This window comes from Paramormyrops kingsleyae, chromosome 11 (assembly GCF_048594095.1).
Source record: "Paramormyrops kingsleyae isolate MSU_618 chromosome 11, PKINGS_0.4, whole genome shotgun sequence".
Taxonomy (NCBI): Eukaryota; Metazoa; Chordata; class Actinopteri; order Osteoglossiformes; family Mormyridae; genus Paramormyrops; species Paramormyrops kingsleyae.
Window position 1 is genome coordinate 9,816,616 of NC_132807.1, and position 24,682 is coordinate 9,841,297.

The 24,682-nt window shown below is 47.4% G+C and overlaps 2 protein-coding genes across 8 annotated transcripts in view; one reads left to right on the plus strand and one right to left on the minus strand.

Moving 5' to 3' along the window:
- Positions 1 to 383: 383 nt before the first annotated feature.
- LOC111845627 (acidic leucine-rich nuclear phosphoprotein 32 family member D-like) lies at positions 384 to 7,764 on the plus strand. Of its 4 annotated transcripts, none has more exons than XM_023815187.2 (7): positions 384 to 407; positions 5,286 to 5,435; positions 5,521 to 5,643; positions 5,744 to 5,951; positions 6,059 to 6,174; positions 6,543 to 6,585; positions 6,722 to 7,764. In XM_023815187.2, exons 1-7 carry the CDS (start codon positions 399 to 401, stop codon positions 6,781 to 6,783), a joined length of 711 nt encoding a protein of 236 aa, XP_023670955.1. In that variant the 5' UTR covers positions 384 to 398; the 3' UTR covers positions 6,784 to 7,764. The 4 variants fall into 4 exon arrangements, with proteins under 4 accessions (XP_023670955.1, XP_023670954.1, XP_023670950.1 ...); XM_023815186.2 differs by lacking the exon at positions 384 to 407 and adding an exon at positions 2,279 to 2,469; XM_023815182.2 differs by lacking the exon at positions 384 to 407 and adding an exon at positions 3,299 to 3,517.
- Positions 7,765 to 10,423: 2,659 nt separating this feature from the next.
- Positions 10,424 to 24,682, minus strand: part of LOC111845615 (coronin-2B) — a 40,907-nt gene continuing 26,648 nt past the window's right edge. For 3 of the 4 annotated variants that reach the window (XM_072717999.1, XM_072718000.1, XM_072718001.1), the window contains 10 exons: positions 21,297 to 21,413; positions 19,491 to 19,640; positions 19,214 to 19,378; positions 16,354 to 16,470; positions 16,162 to 16,266; positions 15,713 to 15,809; positions 13,550 to 13,662; positions 12,653 to 12,743; positions 11,987 to 12,126; positions 10,424 to 11,436 (listed from right to left, as the gene is read on the minus strand). In XM_072717999.1, the coding sequence (XP_072574100.1) occupies positions 11,305 to 11,436; positions 11,987 to 12,126; positions 12,653 to 12,743; positions 13,550 to 13,662; positions 15,713 to 15,809; positions 16,162 to 16,266; positions 16,354 to 16,470; positions 19,214 to 19,378; positions 19,491 to 19,640; positions 21,297 to 21,413 (1,227 nt within the window). In that variant the 3' untranslated portion in view covers positions 10,424 to 11,304. Of the gene's footprint in view, positions 11,437 to 11,986; positions 12,127 to 12,652; positions 13,081 to 13,549; positions 13,663 to 15,712; positions 15,810 to 16,161; positions 16,267 to 16,353; positions 16,471 to 19,213; positions 19,379 to 19,490; positions 19,641 to 21,296; positions 21,414 to 24,682 lie in introns of those variants that run through there. The other variant, XM_072718002.1, reaches the window with a different exon arrangement.

Genomic DNA, 24,682 nt, shown 5'->3' on the forward strand with positions numbered 1-24,682 from the left:
TCACTTTCCGTGCCTTTAAAAGCGGCAGCGGAGCTCCACACTGAAATGACCCGAATGATAGGTAATGTTAATTCATTTCTTTTATATAGTTCATTTAAATTAAATGTTGTTTTATTGTTCTAAAACTGAAATATACTGCGGACAAGATGGCGGATAAGAAGTCAGGTGACCATGTGTTTTTTTCGCGTTGCTCTTTTTATTCAGCTGTTGGAATGCGGGCTCAGCTGCGAATGGAGGCGAAAGCTGTTGTTCTAGTGTTTTTATTGGTTGATTTGAATTGTGTGAGGCCTTAGCGGCGGCGCAGACGGGGTTACGATTGGCGGAGTGCTCTGTCAATCAAACGTGTTTACTGGGTTTCCGCGGGGTTGATTAAGGGTTGTAGTGATGTCGACGCCCGTATGAATGCGGTATGTGGCGAAAACTGGGTGACGTGTAAGGAAACTAACTTAGACGGCGGTGTGCTTAGCTTAGCGTGTGAGGCCGCGGCTTGGTACGACTCGTTTTTATGTTGAGGAAAGGTACCAGAATGAAATCCCCATAAGTTCTATTCATTTTTTATTGGTGATTTCACCCATGTGTGTGTTATAAAGGGGTGATTTTTTTTTGGAATTCGAGCCTAGCAAAACATTGCTACATTTCAAGTTTATCGGGACGCTTTTTTGTATGTCAGTCACCAAATATTTTTTTAAGTGTCTGTGTTACAAGTTCAGCGACGCTTCTCTGTAACATTGGTGGCTCACTTGCCAGATCACGTATGACCCATAAATAATCGATATTTAACTAAAATTCCAGTCGATTAGCAGCACCTTTTCTCGAAACTGTTTCTTGTGGTATTTCGAGTATGTCGCGCTTTTCCGCCCAAATCCTCGGGTGTTGATGTACACGGCCAGTTGTTTCGCTGACATTAGCTGCGAAATGCGCCTCTCACCCTGCGTACCGCACATGGCGCAGTTTGATCAGACTTGTATTAAAATTTGTCCTGGTTGTCTTTTTTTCCCGAAAGCCAGACCACGATATAAAGACAAATATCAAAAAACCCTTCGGAATCATGCGAGTTATTTTTAGGCGTCTCGGTGACGAAATTGTGCAGGCAGTAGCAGTACTGCAGCAGTATTTACTTGCATTGGGCTCAGATTAAAGACAACAAGGCAGCCGGTGTGATGTTCTAACGCGCGGCCCTTTGACGTGTCGGCGTAGTGCATTGGGTCATTGCCGATGAGCGCTGTATTGTCCCCCCCCGATAGCTCAGCTAACGGGCAGTGTCATTTTTTAAGCAAGTGCTGGGTCGATTTTAAAATGAAATATCCTTTGTCATCTTCAGTCACCACCCCCCCCAAATCTCGTTTGTCAGTATCTTGTACATATTTTGGCAGCTGCCAGTTATATTGCGAGAAAGTGCTGCTAACTTTGGCAATAAACATGATACGCATGCTTTATGGAAGGCAGTATGCTTCGCTGTTTTACCTGCAATTTCAAAAAGTAGGGCAGTAGATGTTGGACAGGAATATCTTTAGGTGGTGCATATTAAATTATTTTTGATTAGTTAATAATTCGTTTTGTTATTGTCTGATAGTAGTTTTATAATTTCGATCCTGGAAATAGTGATTTATCGATTACATTGTACCGAGTTGAGCCTAGTCTGGATCCACCTGGTTCAACAACTTGTATTTGCGCATAGTTCGCCTAAAACTAAGTATGTCGCTGCCCAGTAAATACATTCGCTTCGTTACTTTTACCGTGTGGCCAAAAATAAAGTGTAGTTAAACATACTAGGTAGTCTCAATACTTCTGGATTAAATGATCACGACAAACATTTGTGAAGTGATTGTTTTTATTAGAGGTAATGAAATCGCGTTTCAAAACTATTGTCTTTCAGATGTGCAAATGTTATGATGTCATTATTTCTAATTTGCAAACTATAGGTAATGTATCCAGCTCACATACAACGTGTAAGTTACGGTAACGGTATGACAAATTAATATTTGTGCTCGTTGATTTTAGTGGTGATATTCAATATTTAGCCGTTGTAGCCCTTAGATTTTATAGATTACCTTAATTATACTAACAAGTAGTGGATAGCGTAACTATCATAGTGGTGATTTACCGCAAATATGACACTTTATATATTTGTTCTCTTTAGATCAACTAAACGACTACGGCAGCCCCGCCTAATTAAATAATTGGTCCATGTCGTGGGATGTGCATGTGGAAAGGAGTTGAAACATTATTCGACATTTCTGATTGGGCGATAGTGACGACAATCGCATTGGCCATTCCCGCCCCCCCAGAGGGATCAAGTTAGAGTGAGCAGTGGCACACTGTGCTGAGAGGTGGTAGCTATCTGTGTGTAAAGAGCATTGCAAGTCCACCCGTTCGTACTTGGTCGCCAAATTAATATAGTGTTGCACCCTCAAGATGGATATGAAGAAAAGAATTCACCTAGAACTGCGAAATCGAACGCCGTCAGACGTAAGAACCTAAAATTATGTTGTGTTGTATTTAAGTGTCGTTATGGTTAACCACAGCCCTTGATTTTGGTAAAAGCGAGGTGCACGCGTGTGCAATTAAGTTGATTCCGATCTCTTGAATGTACATTGAAAGTTTTATAGTCTTCTAGTCAAAGGCTGAATATCCAAGAACAGTAGTAATTCGAGTCCTGGAGCAAGGTTTCATAAGTTTGAAAGGGTTGCGAACTACCGAGCACACTATGTATGCCGCGTTTGTACCAATAGCAGCGTAGTGTTCTGTACTTGCAGAAGCTATAAACAAGACTATCTGTGAGAAGCCATATTTGCAACTTCGTAGTCCAGAACGCGCCCCGTTTCCTTCATCAACAATACACTCTTGACAGATGATTTGGACTTTTTATCGACTGTCCTGGTAGTTTTCTCCAAAATTTCAGCTGCCTGTGAGAGTTTGCACACTGCATTTCACTTGATTGTTTCGTCAGTGTGTGCGACCGAAGTGTCTTTTGTTAAGTAACTTGGGATGGGACAAAAATATTCGGTAGTTGCATAGTAATATTTTAAATAAATCTGAAAGTGGTACAAATTTTTCTGATTCTTGGGAAGTATTACAACGGGTAATAAGAGCGAGAGATTACGCCAAAGTTGATAATCGATATCGACTCCAGTACGTAATGAATCATTAACCTGCAAAACTGTCTACAGCGTTAAAACAACTACATGCTACTCTCGGCATTCCTGAATGTAATACTTTAAGATGCTCCGCCGTAGTCGGTATGGGCTGCTGTTATCGGCTCGACGTTTTCGGAACGATGGGAATGTAATTAGGACTAATGGCTCGCGGATAAATGCCCGGTCACATGCGCCCGTGGATGGTCGCTCTTCCACGCGCGAGGCGGCTCGTCCCTATTTTTGTTCAGCCCATCGGCCGGCGGCGCGAGCCCCGCGATCCGGCTTCCGCGCCGCCGACCGCATCGCGTCTAACCGGCGCTGGCCGCCGCACTGGCTCATTGTCTGGCGGTGGTTCGTCCTTTGAGGCACAGCAGAGTCCGGTCCGGTCCCCACGACCCGCCTGTCGCCTTTTTTCCGCGCTCAGTGTCCGCGGCCACGTTAGGCGTGTAGCCTCGCGAATTGCGCCGTTTCTCACGCGGAGACGAGGCGAGCGAGGACGAGCCGCCATTTTATCCGAGCAACAAGGGCATGCGGTCGGTCTGCCAGAAGATACCGGGGTCTTTCTGCCACCTTACGGCGTTTCCCAGCGACACAGACCGGCGAGGCGCTTCGGTCGTTTTTCTTTTTTTGTGGCGGGGGATCAGTGTAGCCCTGGCCGGCGTGTAACGTTAGCGGGGAGCCCGCCGGTCACGCCGCCCCCTCCTGTGGCGCGCCTAAGTGCGCGAACGCGCGTATGCGTGTTTATAGCGTTAAAACGACGCTGAAAATTGCCCATAAGGTCCTGGAATGACCCCCCCGGTGCCGGGCGCGGTTGTGATCGGTGTTCAAAGGCAGCGCTCCACTGGTAGGGGTCAGCCATTTTGTATGTGGCGTTGTCAATTTTTGAAAATGGGGGGGGGGGGGAGGTGTTTCTAAAAAATATTCGCACAAGTATGAAACTTCAGCGGCGTTTTAGTATGCTATTGTGCGCTGTATGATGAGTCTCACGGCCCAGACACCGTGAGATGGGCTATATTTGAGACGCCAAACATGACGGCCAGCACCTATTGGGATGCTGCAGCGGTAACGGTGACTTGCGGCGGTTGCTTTGGCGGCTCCAGCTCTCTGATTTCTATCGGCCGCCACTTAAATGGATGCGCTTGTAATGCTCAGCTTGTTTTTAGTGTCGCCAAAAAAGCACGTCCCTTTTGGACTGAAGTTTCCCGGGAGGGGGGGCTTGGAGTTGACTTATTTGTGGTGGGGGGGGGGCAGCAGCCGACCATCGAAAGGTTACTTTTAGAAGACGGGCCGGTTTCCTCTACACTTTGGTGTCACTTTAACACGCAGTGTGCGTGAATAGTTTGGGGAGGGGGTTACCCAGCCATCTAATAATAGCTGACTTCGTAGTCATAACTTTATATTGATCAGTCATCGTGGCACTCACTGGGTACAAAGGGATCGCTGTGTTTCTTCCTATGAGCCACACATGCAGAAGCCGGCCTGGCTGGGGACCCCGTACAGATCTTAATGCGTCACGTTGGTGTGTTTTATGTTGTCTAATAGGAGTAAGTTGTTTATAAGGTGTATGCTGTTCAGTGTTTAACCTTGTTTGGAACAGATGGAACTTTCTATTTTGACTCGGGACCATTATTTGTATATCGGTGTCACGTCAGAGGGCAGCTTACTTTTAAAATGGGAACAAGTGGGCATGCGAGCAGTGCTTTATTCCAGTGATACTTCAAAATTAAACCTACGGATTGAGCCCACTGTTTAGAATTGGATTTGTTGAGGCTGGGTAGTATGGGCAAGGGCAAATTCACTACAAAGTGCTGTATGCAACAACTTTTGCTTTCATTTGACTTGGGATAATCCCCAAAGGCTTTATGACACACACCTGGGACTTATTTTAGGGTAGTTAACAGAAGTGACATGTTAAATGGTAAAATTACGTTTGATTTTGAATCCTCATACCTGCCCATGCTTGCACATATGGACTCTTTCTAGTGTGTCAGTGCATTTTTACACTTCGGGATATTGTTAGTTTTGAAATGTTCCTAACGGTTTGACTTTTGCTGTGACGGGGAAGGTTCTGCCAGATCGTGAACAGCGATATGGTGGTATCATTGCTGGGACAGTGTTGTAATTGTTGTTTTGTGCCTTTTCTTTCAGGTTAAAGAACTTGTTCTAGACAACTGTCGTTCAAATGAGGGTAAAATCGAGGGCCTTACGGATGAATTTGAAGAACTGGAATTCTTAAGTACAATCAATGTAGGCCTAACGTCAGTTGCCAATCTGCCTAGGTTAAACAAGCTTAAGAAGGTTGGTATCTTCTCATTCGGTGTTTCTCAGTGTCAAAACATTAAGATGTGCCTCAGCAATTTTCGGTTCGGCCTTTACTTTGCAGCTTGAACTCAGTGATAACAGAATCTCAGGTGGGCTTGAAGTGTTGGCAGAGAAATGTCCAAATCTCACACATCTCAACCTCAGCGGCAACAAAATCAAAGACCTCAGCACAATAGAACCTCTGGTGAGGAATAATGTCTTTAATACTGGAATGGTTTAAAAGTGTGATATGGAAAGCGTCAAACAGCACTTTATGTGTGTCCCCTCCATTATTCTCCTGACAGAAAAAGCTGGAAGGTCTAAAAAGTTTAGACTTGTTCAACTGTGAGGTGACAAACCTGAATGACTACAGAGAAAATGTGTTCAAGCTTCTCCCTCAGCTGACGTACCTGGACGGTTATGATAAAGAAGATAAAGAGGCACCAGACTCTGACACAGAGGCATACGCTGAGGGTCTGGATGACGACGATGATGATGAGGAGGAGGAGGATGGTATGTTAAAGATGGGTGTGCTGTGGCATTGCTATTGTCATCAAGATGGGTTGGGACAACTCTTGCAATTGACGGAAGTATGCTTAAGATATTCTGTTCCTCTGCAGAGGTGGAGGATGATGAGTATGATGAAGACGTTGCTCCTGGAGAGGAGGATGAAGAGGAGTGTGAAGAAGAAGATGATGATGAAGAAGTGGAGGAAGAGGATGACGTTAGTGGAGAAGTGAGAGTGATAGCTTGTATAGATATGCGTGAAGCAGTTATTTAGGGTCATTGTTAGTGGTGTGTTTGAGCCATGCATTTAAAATGACTGAAGGCATGTCTGATTCCAAAAGAATTGAGCCGGAATTTTTTTCCTGGGTTAAAGATAATTGAATGATGGCTACTTGGCAGTGTGTTGGTCGAAATTTGTGGTCGGGTGCCAGGGTGATACTTCCGCTTGAATAGTAGCAATTTTACAATTTTCCTAACCAGACTTATGGTTATGAATTTTGGCACCCTCCAGTTTTGGCAGCACTAGAAACACTCGTCAGTCATGACTTCATGGACAGCCATTTCTGTAACTGTTACTTTCCCCATGTGCTTCCTCAGGAGGAAGAGGAGTTAAATGATGGTGAGGAAGAAGGTGATTATGGTAAGATGCTGTAGTGACATTTTGGGTGAATCTTTTGTCTGAAATGGATTTAACACAAGTGGGAATGTTTTTGAGAAAGAAGGTTAAATAACATTTTGCCCAGAGAAGTGATCACTGGAATTATTTTTTTTTCCAGAGGAGGAGAGGGGTCAGAAAAGGAAAAGAGAAGCGGATGAGGAAGGGGAAGATGAGGATTAATCTTGCCCCTTTTTGGCTTATTCTGATCTGACTGTTTTAAACCTGTATTTCCCTCATGTTTGTCCTGATGTCACATTGTATCGGGAATAGGAGGTGTTGACTAGGTTTGGTGTGGGAGAGAATGGACACACTTCCCCCCCCCCCTCCTTCTTTTGCTGTTCAACTTTTGTTTAAACTGCAGAAAAAATTTAGTAACTATCTAAAGAGACAGTAATGAAATGATTGCAAGCTGCCCTTACTGTCTGCCTAGTTGTGTACACAGGTTGCTGAATTGTTTAAAGAAATGAAGATACCAAAAACCTTTTAGAGAGCATGTGTGACTTTTTTTTTTTTTTTTAATGTTGACTACTGGTTTTGAGGAATTGCTTATATACAGACCTACCTTTTGCCCCCTTATTGTACAATGTGCTTATGTGATCAGTATGTTTGTGTGTGTGCGTGCACGCGTGCGTGTGTGGTGTTAGGGCATGGAGAAGAATGCATCATTCTGTCAGTTTGAACATGCACATAATGTCTCAATGTGATTACTTTCTGTATGTTCTGTATCAAATGTCTGCCATCATCAGAATGCAGATCATTTTTTCCTCCTTCTTGGATAGTTCGGACATTACGTGTTCTTTGTAAATAGTGACCAAATCTCTTATACCTTTTTTGATAATGGCAGACATTCTCATGATTAGTTTGTTGTACCAAATTAATTGTAATGAAAAATAAAAGTTGAAAATGCTGGTGTTGTGTATACCACAGTATACAATACAGAATGACATGCAGAGAGAGCACCGTGTTCTGCTGTATTGGTTTTCCCATTACAACTAGGATTGTTCACGAATATTAGAGAAATATTCCGTTTTCGGGGTTGTGTAGGGACTACACATATTCCTTAAGTAATTAATCAACTTAATTTTGCCTTTGTACAAATTACATAAAGTCAACCCCTTAGTTCTGTCATGTCACCCAGTTTTAATAAATATTTTAATATGATTTTGTAGCTCGTTTGGGTTTCTTGGCCGCGACGCTGATATTGTGACCCGGTGGTGTGCAGCACTAATCACTACACGCCTAACATAGTGTGCTGGTGTTACTCCGCAGGACGCGACTGAGCGAATTCACACGGCGCTAATTCATCGTGCTAGGATTTCGTGTGTAAGCCATGTTAGGCGCAGGTAACTTGGATCTTGAGCTGGATTCTTTTTAGTAGTAGGACGCCATTCGCAGTAAGCGACGGCGCGTGTCTCTCCGCTCCCACGCGCTTCCGAAGCCCTTTAAATCCGCTTCTAACTGCATCGTGTCCGCATTATAGCACCACCGGGATTTCTAATTCATTGATTTTTATTTTGAAAACCATTAGCTCTCCTTCCCCAAGTCTTTATTCCAAAACTCCATCCGGCACAATTTTATTGGAAAAGCGCATTTGTTGGGTGTTGGTAGCCCGGTCTAGTTTTTGCTGAGCATTCCGTAGTTTTTATAGCAATAAGTTTGACTGCCCGAAATGTAGTTGTAATCGAGAACAATGGTAAGTTAATACGAGGCGGACGGCAGTTTTTTTGTACATAAAATAGTTTCTTCTCAAACCGGTAACTAATGAATTTAATTAACCGGAGCATTACATCAAAATGTAAAGGGTTGGATCGAAGTCAGTAGCTCCCCAATGTTTACGTGTGTAGCACATGACAGTTCAATGGCGTGAGAGGGAAAACGCATGAAAGTCCGCCACCAGGTGGAAGAGCAGTGTTACTGCAGTTTAATGACGTTATCGTCAAAGCAGACCTTTCAGTCGGTATTTTTCACCTTTCCTTGTTTTGTCTATTCATTTTTATTGGTCTTGTTACACATTAAGTCTTAAGTTAATGAATAAATTATTTTTCCTAAAATTATTTGCCTGAATTTGCAGTCTTAGTGAAACTAGATGGTGGATGCTGAGGCTCTCTACCGTATTTGACCTAAAAACATTTTAGTTTGCTTCTGCCATATTACTTTAAACGCATAATGTTGATGAATGTGCCAGTGTTTTGCGGGTCTTGTAGTTGTATATGGAATTGTGCTTGATTCACTAGAATTCAACTGGTCACCACCCTGGGGTGCTTCTGATCCAGTCCAGACCAGACAAAATATATGTCACCTGAATCTACCCTATTTTCACATTTATTGTAATTTAACACAGACTAAAGGGCAAACAATGCATTAACGTTAAATATAATAAAACATTAAGGCACCTGGAGCTGTACAGATACATGCTTGGATTATCACTTGCATTTATTGCAGTTATTTTAGGTGGTAGTACTAATATTCTATTTAGTGTAGTTATGAATGTAGTACCTTTCAAAAATCCAAAATTGGTATCTTGATTTTTTTTACTTGGGGTGAGATATTTAGGGTTTTGGGCTGGCAAAATCTGTCTGGTTTTGTTAAGATCCACGGTCAGAGCTAAGTTTTGTGGGGATTGTGGCCATAGGGGGCCGGAGGGGGTCCACCTTGGGATATGTTGTCCATCAACTCGACTGGGGTGGGGTGGGGTGGGGTGGGGGGGGGGGGGAGCCAGTAATTTTACTACGTGGCTATATATCTGGTCTTGTTTGTATTAAGTTATACATGATCATCTCTGATTTGGGCTCAGTCAGTCACTTAGAAGAACATTTGACACTGATTTTTCCCGTCTCACTAAATGGTAAGACTGGGGAAGCCCGTCATAACTGGAGATGGGACCAGTGTCGATGCTCCTAAATGCAGCTTTTACCTACTACTTGATATCAAATAATATGCTCACCTGTCCATAGTAGCGAGATGAGATTTTAAGTCAAAGAACACTCCTATCAAGTAGCATTTGGAGAAGGTTTTTCACACTTCAACAAATCCTCTTAATGACCCCTATTTAGTCAGCAGGCTAAAATTGCGGTTTTGCTCCACACCAATGCCTCCTTCAGAAATCCTCTTCCTGCGGCTACACGAGACGCGCCGACAGATCAGGCCAGGCGACTCTGCTCCTCCTGGTCCACGGGCCCGCAGCTCTATGGGTGCCGCTGTACCTGAAACGCGACATGTTACACTTTTGTCCAAAGGATGACCTTGGTTGTGCCTCAAAGCTGAAATCGTTTGACAGAATCCCGAGCAGCCAGATCCTGGAGCGGCCCGCCGGTCCCTATGTTCTGGCATAATGCCGCACCTTAGGGGCACCTGAGCAGTGGGAGAGGTCGCTCAGCTACCTGGGTATGTACACCTACATACAGAGACTCTGTCTGTAACATTGCTGCTCATCATAAACGAGGCCAAAACGTTGTATGGTTATATGGCAGTGCATCTGTTCTCTCTTCACTCTCCATTCTGTCAGCTGCGGCCACACCCTGATTCAGGTGACTTACTCTTATTTGAAGTTTGCCAATATCACCAAAAATATTCTGCGAATAATGAATCCATTTCCACTGCTGCCGTCTTATCATAATGCTGCTGATTATGCCCTCTGGTGGTGGTGCCGGGGTATTGCTGTTCCTTGTTATGTAAATACACAACAAATGGCACCCAGGGGTCGCCTTGAGTGGGGACAGACCGCACGGTACAGCAGGGTGATTTCCAGCTGCAGAGATCCCCGGCACCCACATCACTTTCTGTGGTTACATATTAAACACTTTCAGTGTCACACTGGCAGTATCATAGAATTCAGTTTTTATGATGTTGGAAGTATCATTATTACTATTATTGCTGTTTAGCAGATGTTTTATCCAAAGCAACTTACACCGGTTACAGTTATATCCCTTTATACACATTAATCATTATTATTTCAAACTGAAACTTCAGGTTATTCGAATTGCGCAATAGCACTGCTCTTCCTGCAACTCCACCGAACATCCGTGTCCCGCATGCCGCCACCTCGCTTACCGGCCGCGGCATTCGCACGCCTGCAGGAACCCGCTAGTGCTGACAGCCCATTACCATCAAGCTCTAGTCCATCTTTTTATACAGAAATATTATTTTGTTACGACAAATGCCTCTTCTGTGATCCTGTCAAAGTGGTTAATAACACTACACTGTGTGGTAAACAGGAGATAGTAGGAAGAGTGATTAAAAATACAATTGAATAAATAATAAAAAAAAGACAAATGGATGTTATCAGACTCTAAGCCCATTGGGCTGTTTCGGGCCTTAGCCTGAGCACTTAGAAAGTCGGAGCCATTGGTAGCTTTTGCAGTCTGTCCTGTACATTCACGAGAAAAGGGGAGAGGAGTTTGCTGTGTTTAATTACCACACTGAAAACCGACATTCTCTTGCTCACCCAGTCAAACTAAAGGCAGCCTCCACAAAGGGAGACCCACCCATTCAGTTTAGGCTCTTCTGGCTGGCGGGGAGCCAGGAGCTGGGCCAGAGGACAGGGAGTCTTTCAAAGCCTTGCTTGTTTAGGACGAGCATTCGGCCGTGCCTGCGCTGAGCGAGGGGGTGCTGGAGTGGAGGTGCGCGCATTCAGCTTCGGCGATGCCGGGGGGGCGGTGAGGAGGACGAGGGTGGGCTGGAGAGATGGACGGGGGTCAGGGGTCACTTGTTGCAGGGGCTGTTCCTCAGATTGTTGAGCTCGAGCTCCAGCTGGCGGATTTTAACGTCCTTCTGCATGAGCTCGTCCTTGAGGCGCCGCAGCTCGTCCTGCTGCCTGAAGAACATCCGCAGGAGCTGCCAACAGCAAGAGCGGCACAGAGCAGAATCACACGCCGCCCCGCCGTGACGGCAGCACTACACGGGCGACTGTGCACGGGGGGCCGCGATCTGCCAGGACGTGTGACCATTACCTCACCCGGCTTTGTCTTCACACACACACACACTCACATAATCAGAGGTATCTATTAGGTATCTATATCTTTGTGGGGACTCTCTATTAATTTCTATGGGCATTAATCCAAACAATGACAACCTTAACCCCTACTGAGCCATAACCTTAATCATAAGTATCCAAACAAAATACTTTTGGCATTTTTAGTTTTTTGATTGCAGATTTTTATAAATTTGAATTTCCCCTTGTGGGGAGCATAAAAAATAATCCCCACAACGTAAAAATAACAGGCTTTTATCACATTATGGGGACATTTAGTCCCCACAATTTAATTTATATCTGACCCACCCAAACACACGGGCACACTATCTGACATGTGGCACTCTCTCTCTCTCTCTCTCTCTCTCTCTCTCTCACAGACACACACACACATGCAAAAACACGCACACAGACCTCGTTCTCTGTCCTGGGTGGCACATTCTCCAGCAGGTCGATGCCGTTGACCACCACGCTCTTCTTCTCCTTCACGGGAGCCTTGAAAACCAGCTGGCTGGGTCTCCGGTATCCCTCCTTCAGGGACATGAGCACTGGATCTGCACCCACACAAAAAAATGCAGTTCAGCCATTTAGTGCCATAGCATAAGTTAGCCTAGCCAAGCTGTGCTGAGCGTAGCCTTAGGTGAGCCTAGTCTAACAGATGCTGCAGCTCAGCCGTTTGGTGTCTTAGCCTAGCTTAGCCGTGCTAAGCTTAGCCTAGATGAGCCTAGCCTAACAGATGCTGCAGCTCAGCCGTTTGGTGTCTTAGCCTAGCTTAGCCGTGCTAAGCTTAGCCTAGATGAGCCTAGCCTAACAGGTGCTGCAGCTCAGCCATTTGGTGTCATAGCCTAGGTTAGCCTAGTCTAGCCTCGCTTAGCATAGCTTAGGTGAGCCTAGCCTAACAGCTGCAGCTTGGTTTCACTTTTCATATAAATCTTTCATGCCACATGAACATTCTCATTGAAATTTGAGCATTAAACAGGCAAAACTCTGGGCCCTGTTTGGGGCATGAACCAATAACCACTCAGTCTCAAGTAATATGCTGACTGCTGAAGTCTTGGGAGGGAAGGGGGTCGTCGGCACCTCGGTCGATCCCGCTGAGCCACTCGTCAGCTGTGAGGGCGGGTTCTGTCCCTGCCGTCATGGGGTAGATATCTTCTTGGTATGTCTCCGACTGGGGGGATATGAATCGGGCACTGTGAGCTGCACAGCAAATCCGATCTGCACAGCCTGACTGTTAAACCCTAGGCCCTGTTTTAATGAATTTGTAGTATTATTTGTGCAATGTTTAAACAATCTTCTCATTTTGTGGAAAAATGGCTGATCTCAGAAACAGCATTGCCACTGCAGGTAGGTGTGTGTTGAGGGAGGCCTGTAAGTATGTGTTCATTTCTAAAGAGAATGAAAACAGGATACAATTCAGCGTTTTGTCTGAAGAGAAGAGCTCCGCAGTCTGCATTCCTGAACAGGCATCAGTCCACGGACAGGAAAGTCTGCTACAGTCGCTGCACCTTAAACAGCCCATTACATTCAGATTGGAAGCTGTGAAATTCATGCAAATGGACAACTACGCTGTGATTTTCCAGAGCTGAATAAATGTTGTCTCACAAGGAAGTTCTAATTTGTACCTTGGTGGTAACTAGAGCAAGGCACCTTCTGGGACACCTACAGGTTATCTGTGTGCTTAACCGCTTTGATATTTGCTGCCTGTTCCAGTCGTACATTTAGTTATATAAACCTGGCGGCAAGTTCCAAGGATGCGCTGCCAGGACGCTGATTATTCAGGTTGGCGCTTGCCTGCCAGCTAGCCCCCCCCCCCCCCCCCCCCCACAGGGACCGCGGGCAATTTGATAAATCACCTCCCAGCAGTTACGCCGAAAGAGCGGCTCTTTCAGTGTATCACATAAGCTGAAAGGCTGCAGCATGGGCACTGTAGGAATGAGCCGGAATGCTGTGGGCATGATGCAAGGTGCTACTCACCCTCCTCGGGACGATCATTGAAATAGGCTCGATGAGACCCTTCAGTGTCACCAGCTTGTAGAATCGGAAGACTTCACAGGCCCCCACGTCCAGCCCATGTTTTGGCATCACACCTTAAAAAAGGAGGGGGGGGGTGATCGGTATCACCACAGGAAATCATTATAGGAGATGATTTTTGGTATCGATGCTCGGTGTCGTTATGGGAGATGATGCTCGGTGTCGCTATGGGAGGTGATGCTCGGTGTCGCTATGGGAGGTGATGCTCGGTGTCGCTATGGGAGGTGATGCTCGGTGTCTCTATGGGAGGTGATGCTCGGTGTCGCTATGGGAGGTGATGCTCGGTGTCGCTATGGGAGGTGATGCTCGGTGTCTCTATGGGAGGTGATGCTCGTTGTCGCTATGGGAGGTGATGCTCGGTGTCCCTATGGGAGGTGATGCTCGGTGTCGCTATGGGAGGTGATGCTCGGTGTCTCTATGGGAGGTGATGCTCGGTGTCGCTATTGGGAGGTGATGCTCGGTGTCGCTATGGGAGGTGATGCTCGGTGTCGCTATGGGAGGTGATGCTCGGTGTCGCTATGGGAGGTGATGCTCGGTGTCGCTATTGGAGGTGATGCTCGGTGTCGCTATGGGAGGTGATGCTCGGTGTCGCTATTGGAGGTGATGCTCGGTGTCGCTATGGGAGGTGATGCTCGGTGTCGCTATGGGAGGTGATGCTCGGTGTCGCTATGGGAGGTGATGCTCGGTGTCGCTATGGGAGGTGATGCTCGGTGTCGCTATTGGAGGTGATGCTCGGTGTCGCTATGGGAGGTGATGCTCGGTGTCGCTATGGGAGGTGATGCTCGGTGTCGCTATGGGAGGTGATGCTCGGTGTCGCTATGGGAGGTGATGCTCGGTGTCGCTATTGGAGGTGATGCTCGGTGTCGCTATGGGAGGTGATGCTCGGTGTCGCTATGGGAGGTGATGCTCGGTGTCGCTATGGGAGGTGATGCTCGATGTCTTTATGGGAGGTCATGCTCGGTACTGCTATGGGAGATGATGCTCGGTGTCGCTATGGGAGATGATGCTCGGTGTCGCTATGGGAGATGATGCTCGATGTCTTTATGGGAGGTCATGCTCGGTACTGCTATGGGAGATGATGCTCGGTGTCGCCACGGGAGATGATGCTCGGTGTCGCCACGGGAGATGATGCTCGGTGTCGCCACGGGAGATGATGCTCGGTGTCGCTATGGGAGATGCTCAGTATCGCCAATACCCAGTGATATCCCACTGTACCTGCCTTAACCACTCTTCCAGTCTCTCAGAGGATTAATATAATGTCTGTCCATCCATCTTAAACTATTGGTAGACTTGCACTCTTGGCCAATGTGACTTTTTTTACAGCTGGCAGCCTCTTCTCCTGGCGCTTTCAAATAAATGAGCCCATGACCCCTGAGCTACCCACTGCCACTGCACTTTGGTTAACTTGGTCTTTCTTAATATCATTGGTTCTTTTTAACCAGTACCACATCTGCCATGCCCCTGCCTCTCATTCTGTGACCTGCTGTGCCTCTCGCCCTGTGACCCGGCGTGCCTCCGCCTCTCGCCCTGTGACCCGGCGTGCCTCCGCCTCTCGCCCTGTGACCCGGCGTGCCTCCGCCTCTCGCCCTGTGACCCGGCGTGCCTCCGCCTCTCGCCCTGTGACCCGGCGTGCCTCCGCCTCTTGCCCTGTGACCCGGCGTGCCTCCGCCTCTTGCCCTGTGACCCGGCGTGCCTCCGCCTCTTGCCCTGTGACCCGGCGTGCCTCCGCCTCTTGCCCTGTGACCCGGCGTGCCTCCGCCTCTTGCCCTGTGACCCGGCGTGCCTCTGCCTCTTGCCCTGTGACCTGGCATGCCTCCGCCTCTTGCCCTGTGACCCGGCGTGCCTCCGCCTCTTGCCCTGTGACCTGGCATGCCTCCGCCTCTTGCCCTGTGACCTGGCATGCCTCCGCCTCTTGCCCTGTGACCCGGCGTGCCTCCGCCTCTTGCCCTGTGACCTGGCATGCCTCCGCCTCTTGCCCTGTGACCTGGTGTGCCTCTGCCTCTTTACATTGGTGTTTATTCTTTGCTGGCTTGTTCAGGTGCAAAGAGTTTGGAAAAGGAATGAAAGGAGCTCGATTGCTGGTGTAGAAAATGCTGGCTCTCTTACCAAGGCCTTTCTGTGGCGCCGGTGACCGGAACTCCATGAGATAATGGAGGTAGGGCTTCTCAGTGCTTATCTCATAGTATCTAATGTTCCCGTCTCCCTGTGAAGAAGCCAGTACACCCATTGATGAATGCCCTACACAAACACACACACGCACACACACACACACACACACCTGCAGTGTCTTACAGCAGAGCCCCCATCGGAAGCCCTGTCCACCTTCTCCATTTCCACACGCTCGCTGTGCCCCCCCCCCCACACACACACTACCCATGATGCCCCCCCCCCCACCCCAGTGCACTTACACCCTCACCAGAAATCAATTTAATCCTTTTAAATTTTTATGTGAAATTAGATTTTTTTTTTGTGAGCCCAGAGGGGATTAATCAGAATTAATGAGCATTTAATTAGAAAGTCAGGCTTTTTTTGAGTGAGGGATGGGTGGGGCTAACCTTGCCGGCCAGGTAGAGCATGTGTGTGTCAGGGTCATAGAAGGGAAAGAGAAGTCCGGAAAGGCCATCTATCTCCTCCTCGATGATGGGCATGGACAGGTCCTCCTGCCCCGAGAGATGAGCGATCAGTACACGGCTCAGTGTCCGAGCTGTGCCCCACTCTTGGGGACGTCGGGGGGGGGGGGCACTCACCTGGTCCCACAGGGCCACCTGTCTCGTGTTCCAACGGGACACGCCTGTGGTCAGGAGCCGTTTCACGTTGCCCAGGAACACAACTCTGTTCACCTTGTGGTTCTTGCAGTTTGCCTCCTGAGAAAGAGAAAACATGCATGTGGAGGATGAGCAGATGGATGGATGGATGGATGGGACATTATGGGAGGTGTGGTGGCTCAGCAGGTTGCACCACTCGTGTGTGTATGTGTGTGTGTGTCTGGATTATGTACCCTGTGATGGACTGGCACCCTGTGCAGGGTGTACCCCAGCCTCGTGCCCTGTGATGGACTGGCACCCTGTCCAGGGTGTACCCCAGCCTCGTGCCCTGTGATAGACTGGCACCCTGTCCAGGGTGTACCCCAGCCTCGTGCCCTGTGATGGACTGGCACCCTGTCCAGGGTGTACCCCAGCCCCAGTCCAGGGCCCCTTGCGTCCTGAAATTCTTGGGATCACTGTAACTCTATCCTAGATCAGTGCTTAATAGACCATTAACACTGTCTTTATTATTTCTTTGTCTTTCTGGCACTGGAAACCAGCTAATCCCGCCTGACATGGAGTAATAATTACAAATGGATGCCAAGCTCCTGACTAGATGTTTGCCAGTGGCAGCCTCACACGCACCTTCATCCACATCGACTCCGTTTGGTTTCCCTATCTGCATGACGTCAGATTTTTTTTTCTGTAGCTATTCAAGCTACATCGTTTGATAAAAAAATATTATAATAACAACAAGAATATGAAAACTCGGCATCATCAGGTTACACAACCACTCAGGTGACGATTGGCCTCCTTGTTAACCAGGTCACCTAGCTGTACGAACATGGGGGGAGGGGTCATGCAGACAGAGGTACGAGGATCCGGCATTAATGCAGCTGTAGACAAGCAGATTAATTCAAGCTTTTGTGTTTGGATGGGGGTCCTTTGAAGTGAGATTTAAGTGCTGTTCAGGGTGATGTGATTGTGTCTTTCTGTCTTTGCGGCAGTTCCTCTGGAGTTGAGTCTGTTTGCTGTCTGCGGCTGTGGCGTTCGGGTCTGATCTGAGTGTGATGGAGGATGGGAGGGTGTTATAGAACGTGGGGAGCTGGCTGCCTTACTTTAGCTTTCATTTTTTATTCAGCTTTTATTTATATTCTGTTTAGAATTGTTTAAATTTCAGTTTCAGAATCAATATCATTTTCACAACATTTTTTATTGGAATTTGAGCTTTTGGACCCATTTTTTTCACCATGAAATTAGTTCTAATTTCACTATTATATTTATTTATTTAAATACCTCAGAGTACACACTGATATTAAACTGGACTGGTTTAAAACACAACTGCACTGTACAAGAAGGGCCAGAACTGCCTCTATTTTCTGAGGAAGCTGAGGTCTTTTAACATCTGCCAGACAATGCTCAGGATTTTCTATGAGTCTGTTGTGGCCAGTGCCGTACTCTACGCTGTTGCATGCTGGGGCAGCAGGCTGAGGGTAGCAGATGCCAAAAGACTCATCAAACTGATCCGCAAGGCCAGTAACGTTGTGGGGATGAAGCTGGACTCTCTAAAGGTGGTGTCGGAGAGGCGGTTGTTGTCCAAGCTAATGACAATGCTGGACAATATCTCCCACCCACTCCATGACGTGCCTGTGCCTATCTCTCTGTTCAGCTCCTCCATCTAAGCACAAGTATACACTGCACTACAAGTATACACCTCAATTCAAATCTATCTATAGTTAATTTTTCTGTAATGTATTAGGATATTTGTATATTGTTTGTATATTGAGTTTTTGTATTATTAGAGCCATTTGTAATTTTTGGTAATTTGTAATATTTTGTATTATTTAATACTGGTATTTTAACTTGTTAATTATTTTCTTACTGTCCTGGAGCAACTGTAACCACATTATTTCCTCAGGGATTAATAAAGTATTCTAATTCTGATTCTGATTTATCCATATCTGACATATCATGCAGTACATTTTTAATCTAATACACATTTCCAGTGTGTTTAGTTCATTTGCACAAGGCTGCTGTGCTCATATTGTGACCAAGACCCCAGATAGAAAAACATTCATTTTTTAAATTGTTTTTTATTAATTTTGCTTTCAATAAAACTAATATACATTCTTAATTATGCTAATGTCATCTGCACTGGTATGCATCTAGAGTCAGTGTGTGTGTGTGTGTGTGGATTATGTTTATATTACATGTGTTACCAGATGTTCCCCACGTTCCCCACAATGTAATACAATCCTGTTTTATTGATGTTGTGAGGACCATTTTTCTGTGAATATAATCAAAAAACTAAAAATGCCAAAAGTTTTGTATTTTGTTTGGTTTCTTATGGCAACATGGTAGTGCGGCGGTTAGCACTGTTGCCCGGACCCGGGTTCGAGTCTCTGCCTGGGTTACATGTGTGTGGAGTTTGCATGTTATCCCCATGTCGTCGTGGGGTTTCCTCCCGGTACTCTGGTTTCCCCCCACAGCCCAAAGACATGCTGAGGCTAATTGGAGTTACTAAATTGCCCATAGGAGTGAATGGTGTGTGAGTGAATGGTGTGTGCTTGTGCCCTGTGATGGGCTGGCCCCCCATCCTCGGTTATTCCCCGCCTCGTGCCCGTAGCTTCTGGGATAGGCTCCAGACCCCCCGCAACCCAGAAGGATAAGCGGGTTGGAAAATGTATGGATGGATACCTTATGGTTAAGGTTAGGCCTGGGTAGGGGTTAAGGTCATCAGGCTGGGATTAGACTTTCCCCCCACGATGATATAATTACCAACCTGTGTGTGTGCACGCATGCATGTGAACATGAGGGGGAGTGGCTGTGACTCATTGGATGGTCATGTGACCCTGCAGCCCACCTGCAGCACCCGCCCAGACCGTGGCTCAATCACACGCAGCTTCTTGTCCTTGCAGCTGGTGGCCACTAGGCTGCCATCTGTGTTGAAGGACATGCAGAGGATGACGTCTGTGTGGCAGTCGATCATCTTCACGGGCTCGCCGATCTCCAGGTTCCAGATCAGAATCTGAGGGCGGGGAACAGGGGGGGCTCCCATGGGCATTTTGAGAAGCTAGTGGAGCACCCAAAGCCATGGGTGACAGTGGCGGAGCCCCCCCCCCCCCCCACCCCCGCAGTACCTTATAGTCATAGCCGGCGCTGAAGAGGATGCCGCTGGTGGTGGGGTGCCACTCGATGAGCCCCACCCTGCGGCTGTGTCCGTACAGCTCCAGCACGGCCTCCGTCATGTTCCGCTTCAGCCCCCCCTCCGGGATCTCCCAGATCCGCACCTGGGGAGCACAGGTGCCCACGCTCACCCCTAGTTGCAATAACTGCACCTCATGGCCTCAGGGAAAGTAACTGGTACAAGACCTGTGAGCTGTGTGTTACTATTACAGCTAAACACAGGCAGCCCCCAGGTTACATGAGTCAGTCTATAAAGCTGAATTTGTAAGTAAGTCGGAACAATAAGAATACAAAACGCAATAGTAGTAATGACAATACAGTGATATAAGACTCCATGCAGTACTGTACTGTACCTCGGACAGACAAACCACTAAAGCCACGCAGTGTTTTCACAAGTGTCGCAAAGTAAGTCAAATTTTTAATGTAATAGGCTTTATGGCAGTCCATTCGTAAGTAGGACTTGTCCGTAAGTGGGATGTTCTTAGCCCCGGGGTCTGTTTGCAGTGTATTTATAATTTTTGGATTTATTGTATCTATTTTGAGGTCAAAATCCGACAAAATGCTGTTGAATGAAAAGTAAAAACATTATTCCATTCAGTTTAAAGTGCACGGTTAGCTGTGAAACAGCCTTAGGCTGAGCAGGACAGAGGAGACAGTTAAATCTCCTAAAAGCCAGTGGAAGCAGGATGTCGAGGTCCTACACATGGAACGCCAGCAGTTTTTAGTCATAAGGCATCAGCTACAGGTCATACGGGATAGTCATTGTCATACGGGACAGTCAGTGTCATACAGGACAGCCAGTGTCATGCGGGACAGCCAGTGTCATACGGGACAGTCAGTGTCATACGGGACAGCCAGTGTCATGTGGGACAGCCAGTGTCATACGGGACAGCCAGTGTCATACGGGGTAGTCAGTGTCATACGGGACAGCCAGTGTCATACGGGATAGTCAGTGTCATACGGGACAGCCAGTGTCATACGGGATAGTCAGTGTCATGCGGGACAGCCAGTGTCATGCGGGACAGCCAGTGTCATACGGGATAGTCAGTGTCATGCGGGACAGTCAGTGTCATACGGGATAGTCAGTATCATACGGGATAGTCAGTGTCATACGGGACAGCCAGTGTCATACGGGACAGTCAGTGTCATGCGGGACAGCCAGTGTCATACGGGATAGTCAGTGTCATGTGGGACAGTCAGTGTCATGCGTGACAATCAGTGTCATACGGGATAGTCAGTGTCATGCGGGACAGCCAGTGTCATGTGGGACAGCCAGTGTCATACGGGACAGTCAGTGTCATACGGGACAGCCAGTGTCATACGGGACAGTCAGTGACATGAGGGACAACCAGTGTCATACGAGACAGTCAGTGTCATGCGGGACAGCCAGTGTCATACGGGACAGTCAGTGTCATGTGGGACAGCCAGTGTCATACGGGATAGTCAGTGTCATGCGGGACAGTCAGTGTCATGCGTGACAATCAGTGTCATATGGGATAGTCAGTGTCATACGGGACAGCCAGTGTCACGTAAATGGCTAGTGCAATATTGCAATATTGAACTACAGATCTGACGGCTGTACCCCTCGCTGTACCATTGAAATCAGATTGTAAAATCATATCTGTATCAAAATTAAAACATGTCTGATTAAACCGGCAGTGGTAGAAAGGAACAAATCACCTTAATAAGAGGCCTGGTGAATCTCAAAGCAAAACACCCACCTACAGGCACAGCTATCAATAAACACACTAGCCACTCACAGAGGAGTCCTCGGAGCAGGAGGCGACGATGTTTTCAATGAAGGGGTTCCATTTGATGTCCAGCACGTTGCCTTGGTGACCGCACACCTTGGGGTAGTGGGGGTCCAGCCGCCCCGACTGAGGGGATGATGTGCAGGAGGCATAGAGGGGAAACACAGAAAAAGAACAAAAAAACACAAAGTCAGCCTGATGGATGTCCGGGTGCACTGCCCCCTGCTGACCTCCTGAGAAAGGAGCATTTTACAGACATGCCCAGCGCCATCCGGAAACAGTTTATGATGTTTATAAAGCAGTAGCAGTGTGGGCCTCAGCAGGTTAGGCTGTTGTGACTGTGACCGCAAGGTCACTGGTTTAAATTCTCGGGACGGCAGAGTGATTTCTCTGTTGAGCCACTGAGACAGACCCTTAAGCCACAGGCACTGACTGAGCCTGTAGATAAAAGCGCTTGCTAAATATCATGTAAATGTTTGTAAACCAATCCCTCAAAGTCTATTACGCAGAATATACTTATTATACATGGGGCTTATAGAGGGATTTGTGTGTGAAAATGCAGCGTGGCCTCACATTTAAAGCATTCCCTTAGAAATGCATGGAATTTAAGACAAACAAAAGCTTGTATTACATTTCATGTTCACGACACTGCAGCTGTTTAGATTGTGTGTGGTACTCCTGCAGTAACAGCCCGGTTCTGCTGTGTGACTGTGTGTCCACCATGTGGCGCCGCTGCGTTGCCTGTGGATGCAGAATACTGCTCGTGTCATAAATATTTGAGGCCATTTAAATGTACTGACCTCCTTCTCAGGAGCCCTGGGACACAGTAGCCCCTGCTGGGCGAGATGAGGCAGCACAGGGCTTTCACACTGTGCCACCAGCAGCCGTGTCTCGCTGAAATTCACCACAGCGCACGAAGACTGCGAGTGAACGCGGAAGGACACCTCAAGGCATCCCGTCTGCATTTGCATTAAATTTAAATGCATTAACTCAGATGAGCGATCCCCAGTGTAACAGGCTCAAATGCAAGCTGCATAATAATCCAGTCAAATAAGACAAAATAATCCATCCATTCATCGTCAAACTACTTATCAAGTACGGGGAGATGGGGGGGGTGGGGGACTGGAGCCTATGCCCGGCAACATAGGGAACCAGGTGGGGGGACACTCAGGAAGGGATGCCAGATTACTAGGGGATACTAGTCACACAGTTTAATATCAGGGGAAAGTGGGCAGAAACCCACGTAAGAGGGACACACACACACCACTAGGGAAATATTTGAACCCACAACCCTGGAGGCAAGAATCACCAGTGCCACCCACTGAGCCACCCCAAGCTAAGCTAATTAACTTTCAAATTTATGACCCAATTTCTCTGTCACTGGTTTAATTAGAACAGCAGATATCACAAATTAGATGTAATATAGATAGATAGATAGATAGATAGATAGATAGATAGATAGATAGATAGATAGTCTTTCCAACATGGAGCTGCTGATGGGTCGTCTTAACCCCCCGATGAGACTCCAGATCGCTGCATTCCTTCTTTGCTGATACACCACATGATCGTATAAGTCAGAGAAGCTCGGCAGAGCTGTAGCTGCAGTCTGCTGTGCGAATATTAAGGAGGAGTAAGAACCCAAGTAACCATGGCGTTCTCCACAAGCACCCCCTTCAACTGCACCCTCAAGCGGAAAGTTAGATAAGTCCAACGCGGTGGAGAAGTGAAGCCTCATGGTGTGGATCATCTTGTCCAGGTGAGGTTTAGCTCTCAGAAGCAGAGGTTGGTACCTTCCTCACCTACTTCTAAACGGTATACAGACTGCAGCATCCATCCATCCATTTTCTATGACTGCATAGCAAGTACAGGATGACAGGGAGGCCAGAGCCTATCCATGAAGGCAGAGGGACACCACGGGCAGGATGCCAGTCCATTGCAGGACAGACAATCCCACTTGATTTAAAGACACTAAGATTCCAAGAGGCGCCCTGTTTTTGGGCTGATTTGCGTGCAGAGGTCGCCAAGAGATACCCGGAGTGTGACCTCTATCAGACACACAGGATGCTGTAATGCAGAGAGACAGGCCTTTTGTTTCACAGGAAGAAAGACCTATTGAGGCGCATAAACACTAGCGCCATTGCTGAGCCTGCCTGTCAGCCGGGATGCGGCCAGGACTCTGCCCAGGCCTGCCTTTGTGTGTCTGGGCCGTGGGGCTCGAGAGATAGCGGCGGGCTGAGCCGGGGCGGCTGGGATGCGGCGTTTGCCCGCGGCTCTGCTCATGCGCTCCCTGCTGCACTCCAGCGCAGAAGATGAAAGAGACTAATTAGCGCACTGTGATCTCATGTGGTAAGCAACATGCAGCAGATTCCCATCAGAGGCCCCTATTCAGCAGTCGCAGCCTCGTCCATCCCAGAGCCATGAAATGCCATCCCATAATATGCATATTTTGCCAAGCCCTCCCCCGATCTTTAATTTACAACATAAATGGTAGCAGTGATTATTATTAGTAGTATTATTATTCGTATTATTTTAATCATTTTTGTTATTGTTGTTGGACTAGGATGCTTGTGCTTTTCACTAACTCTGGATCTCTTGCAGGATCGTCCTGCCAGCTCCCCAGCAGCTCTATGGACGGCCCTGATCCATGAAGGACAGCTGTGCTCCTCCTCCCGGGAAAGAGAAAGTTCCGCTCACAATGCGAAAGCCCCAAGGACTCCTTCTGCATCTGTGTAAACAAGCTGACGCCGTCCCGCCTGAGCACGGACGCGTGCACGTGCAAACTCGCATAAACACACACGGGCGTGACAGATGTTACAATACAGAAGAACCTTCACCAGCGTTCCTGAGGGTGCCCGATTTAGAACGTTCTTCAGGGAAGCCTTTCCCTTGGGGGGCTTCAGCATGGGGGCGTATTGATTTAGGCTGATAAAAAGAGCCAATCACTCAGCAGACACCCCCAACCGACTGCTCCTGCAAATCACAGGAGACGGACCAAAGCCGTGTGTCGCTGCATTATTACGAAAGACACCAACATATAGGGTAAACGGCAAAGTCTGAGCCCAAGCCAGGGTCATTAGTGCACACAGATCTGTTCCTGCAGAGGAATCCAACGGAAGGAAAGTGGAATTTAGAGTAATGCGCGTTTTCTAACAAGCTGTCATGGTCTCCACAGTTTGGGGCGACACTCGTGCACAGGAGCCTCACACTGTGACATCTTATGCCATTTGACCTTCTAGATGTGATACTACCGACAAGGGAAAACAGGCCACCCACCAAACGCGACGAGAACATGCAAAATCACGCTTTTGTGTGAGGGGCCTGGAGCTATCAGCAGAACTCTGCTGGCTAAGCCGTCCTGCACCGGCCCTGTGGGTTACAAAAAGAGTGACTCTTAC

What these genes read in the sequence shown, in the direction of transcription:
- LOC111845627 (XM_023815182.2), top strand. Translation starts at nt 3,314, where the DNA reads ATGCCCGGTCACATGCGCCCGTGGATGGTCGCTCTTCCACGCGCGAGG. An exon ending in GGTTAAACAAGCTTAAGAAG is followed by an intron (nt 5,436 to 5,520) that starts GTTGGTATCTTC and finishes TTTACTTTGCAG; the next exon opens with CTTGAACTCAGTGATAACAG. An exon ending in TGATGAGGAGGAGGAGGATG is followed by an intron (nt 5,952 to 6,058) that starts GTATGTTAAAGA and finishes GTTCCTCTGCAG; the next exon opens with AGGTGGAGGATGATGAGTAT.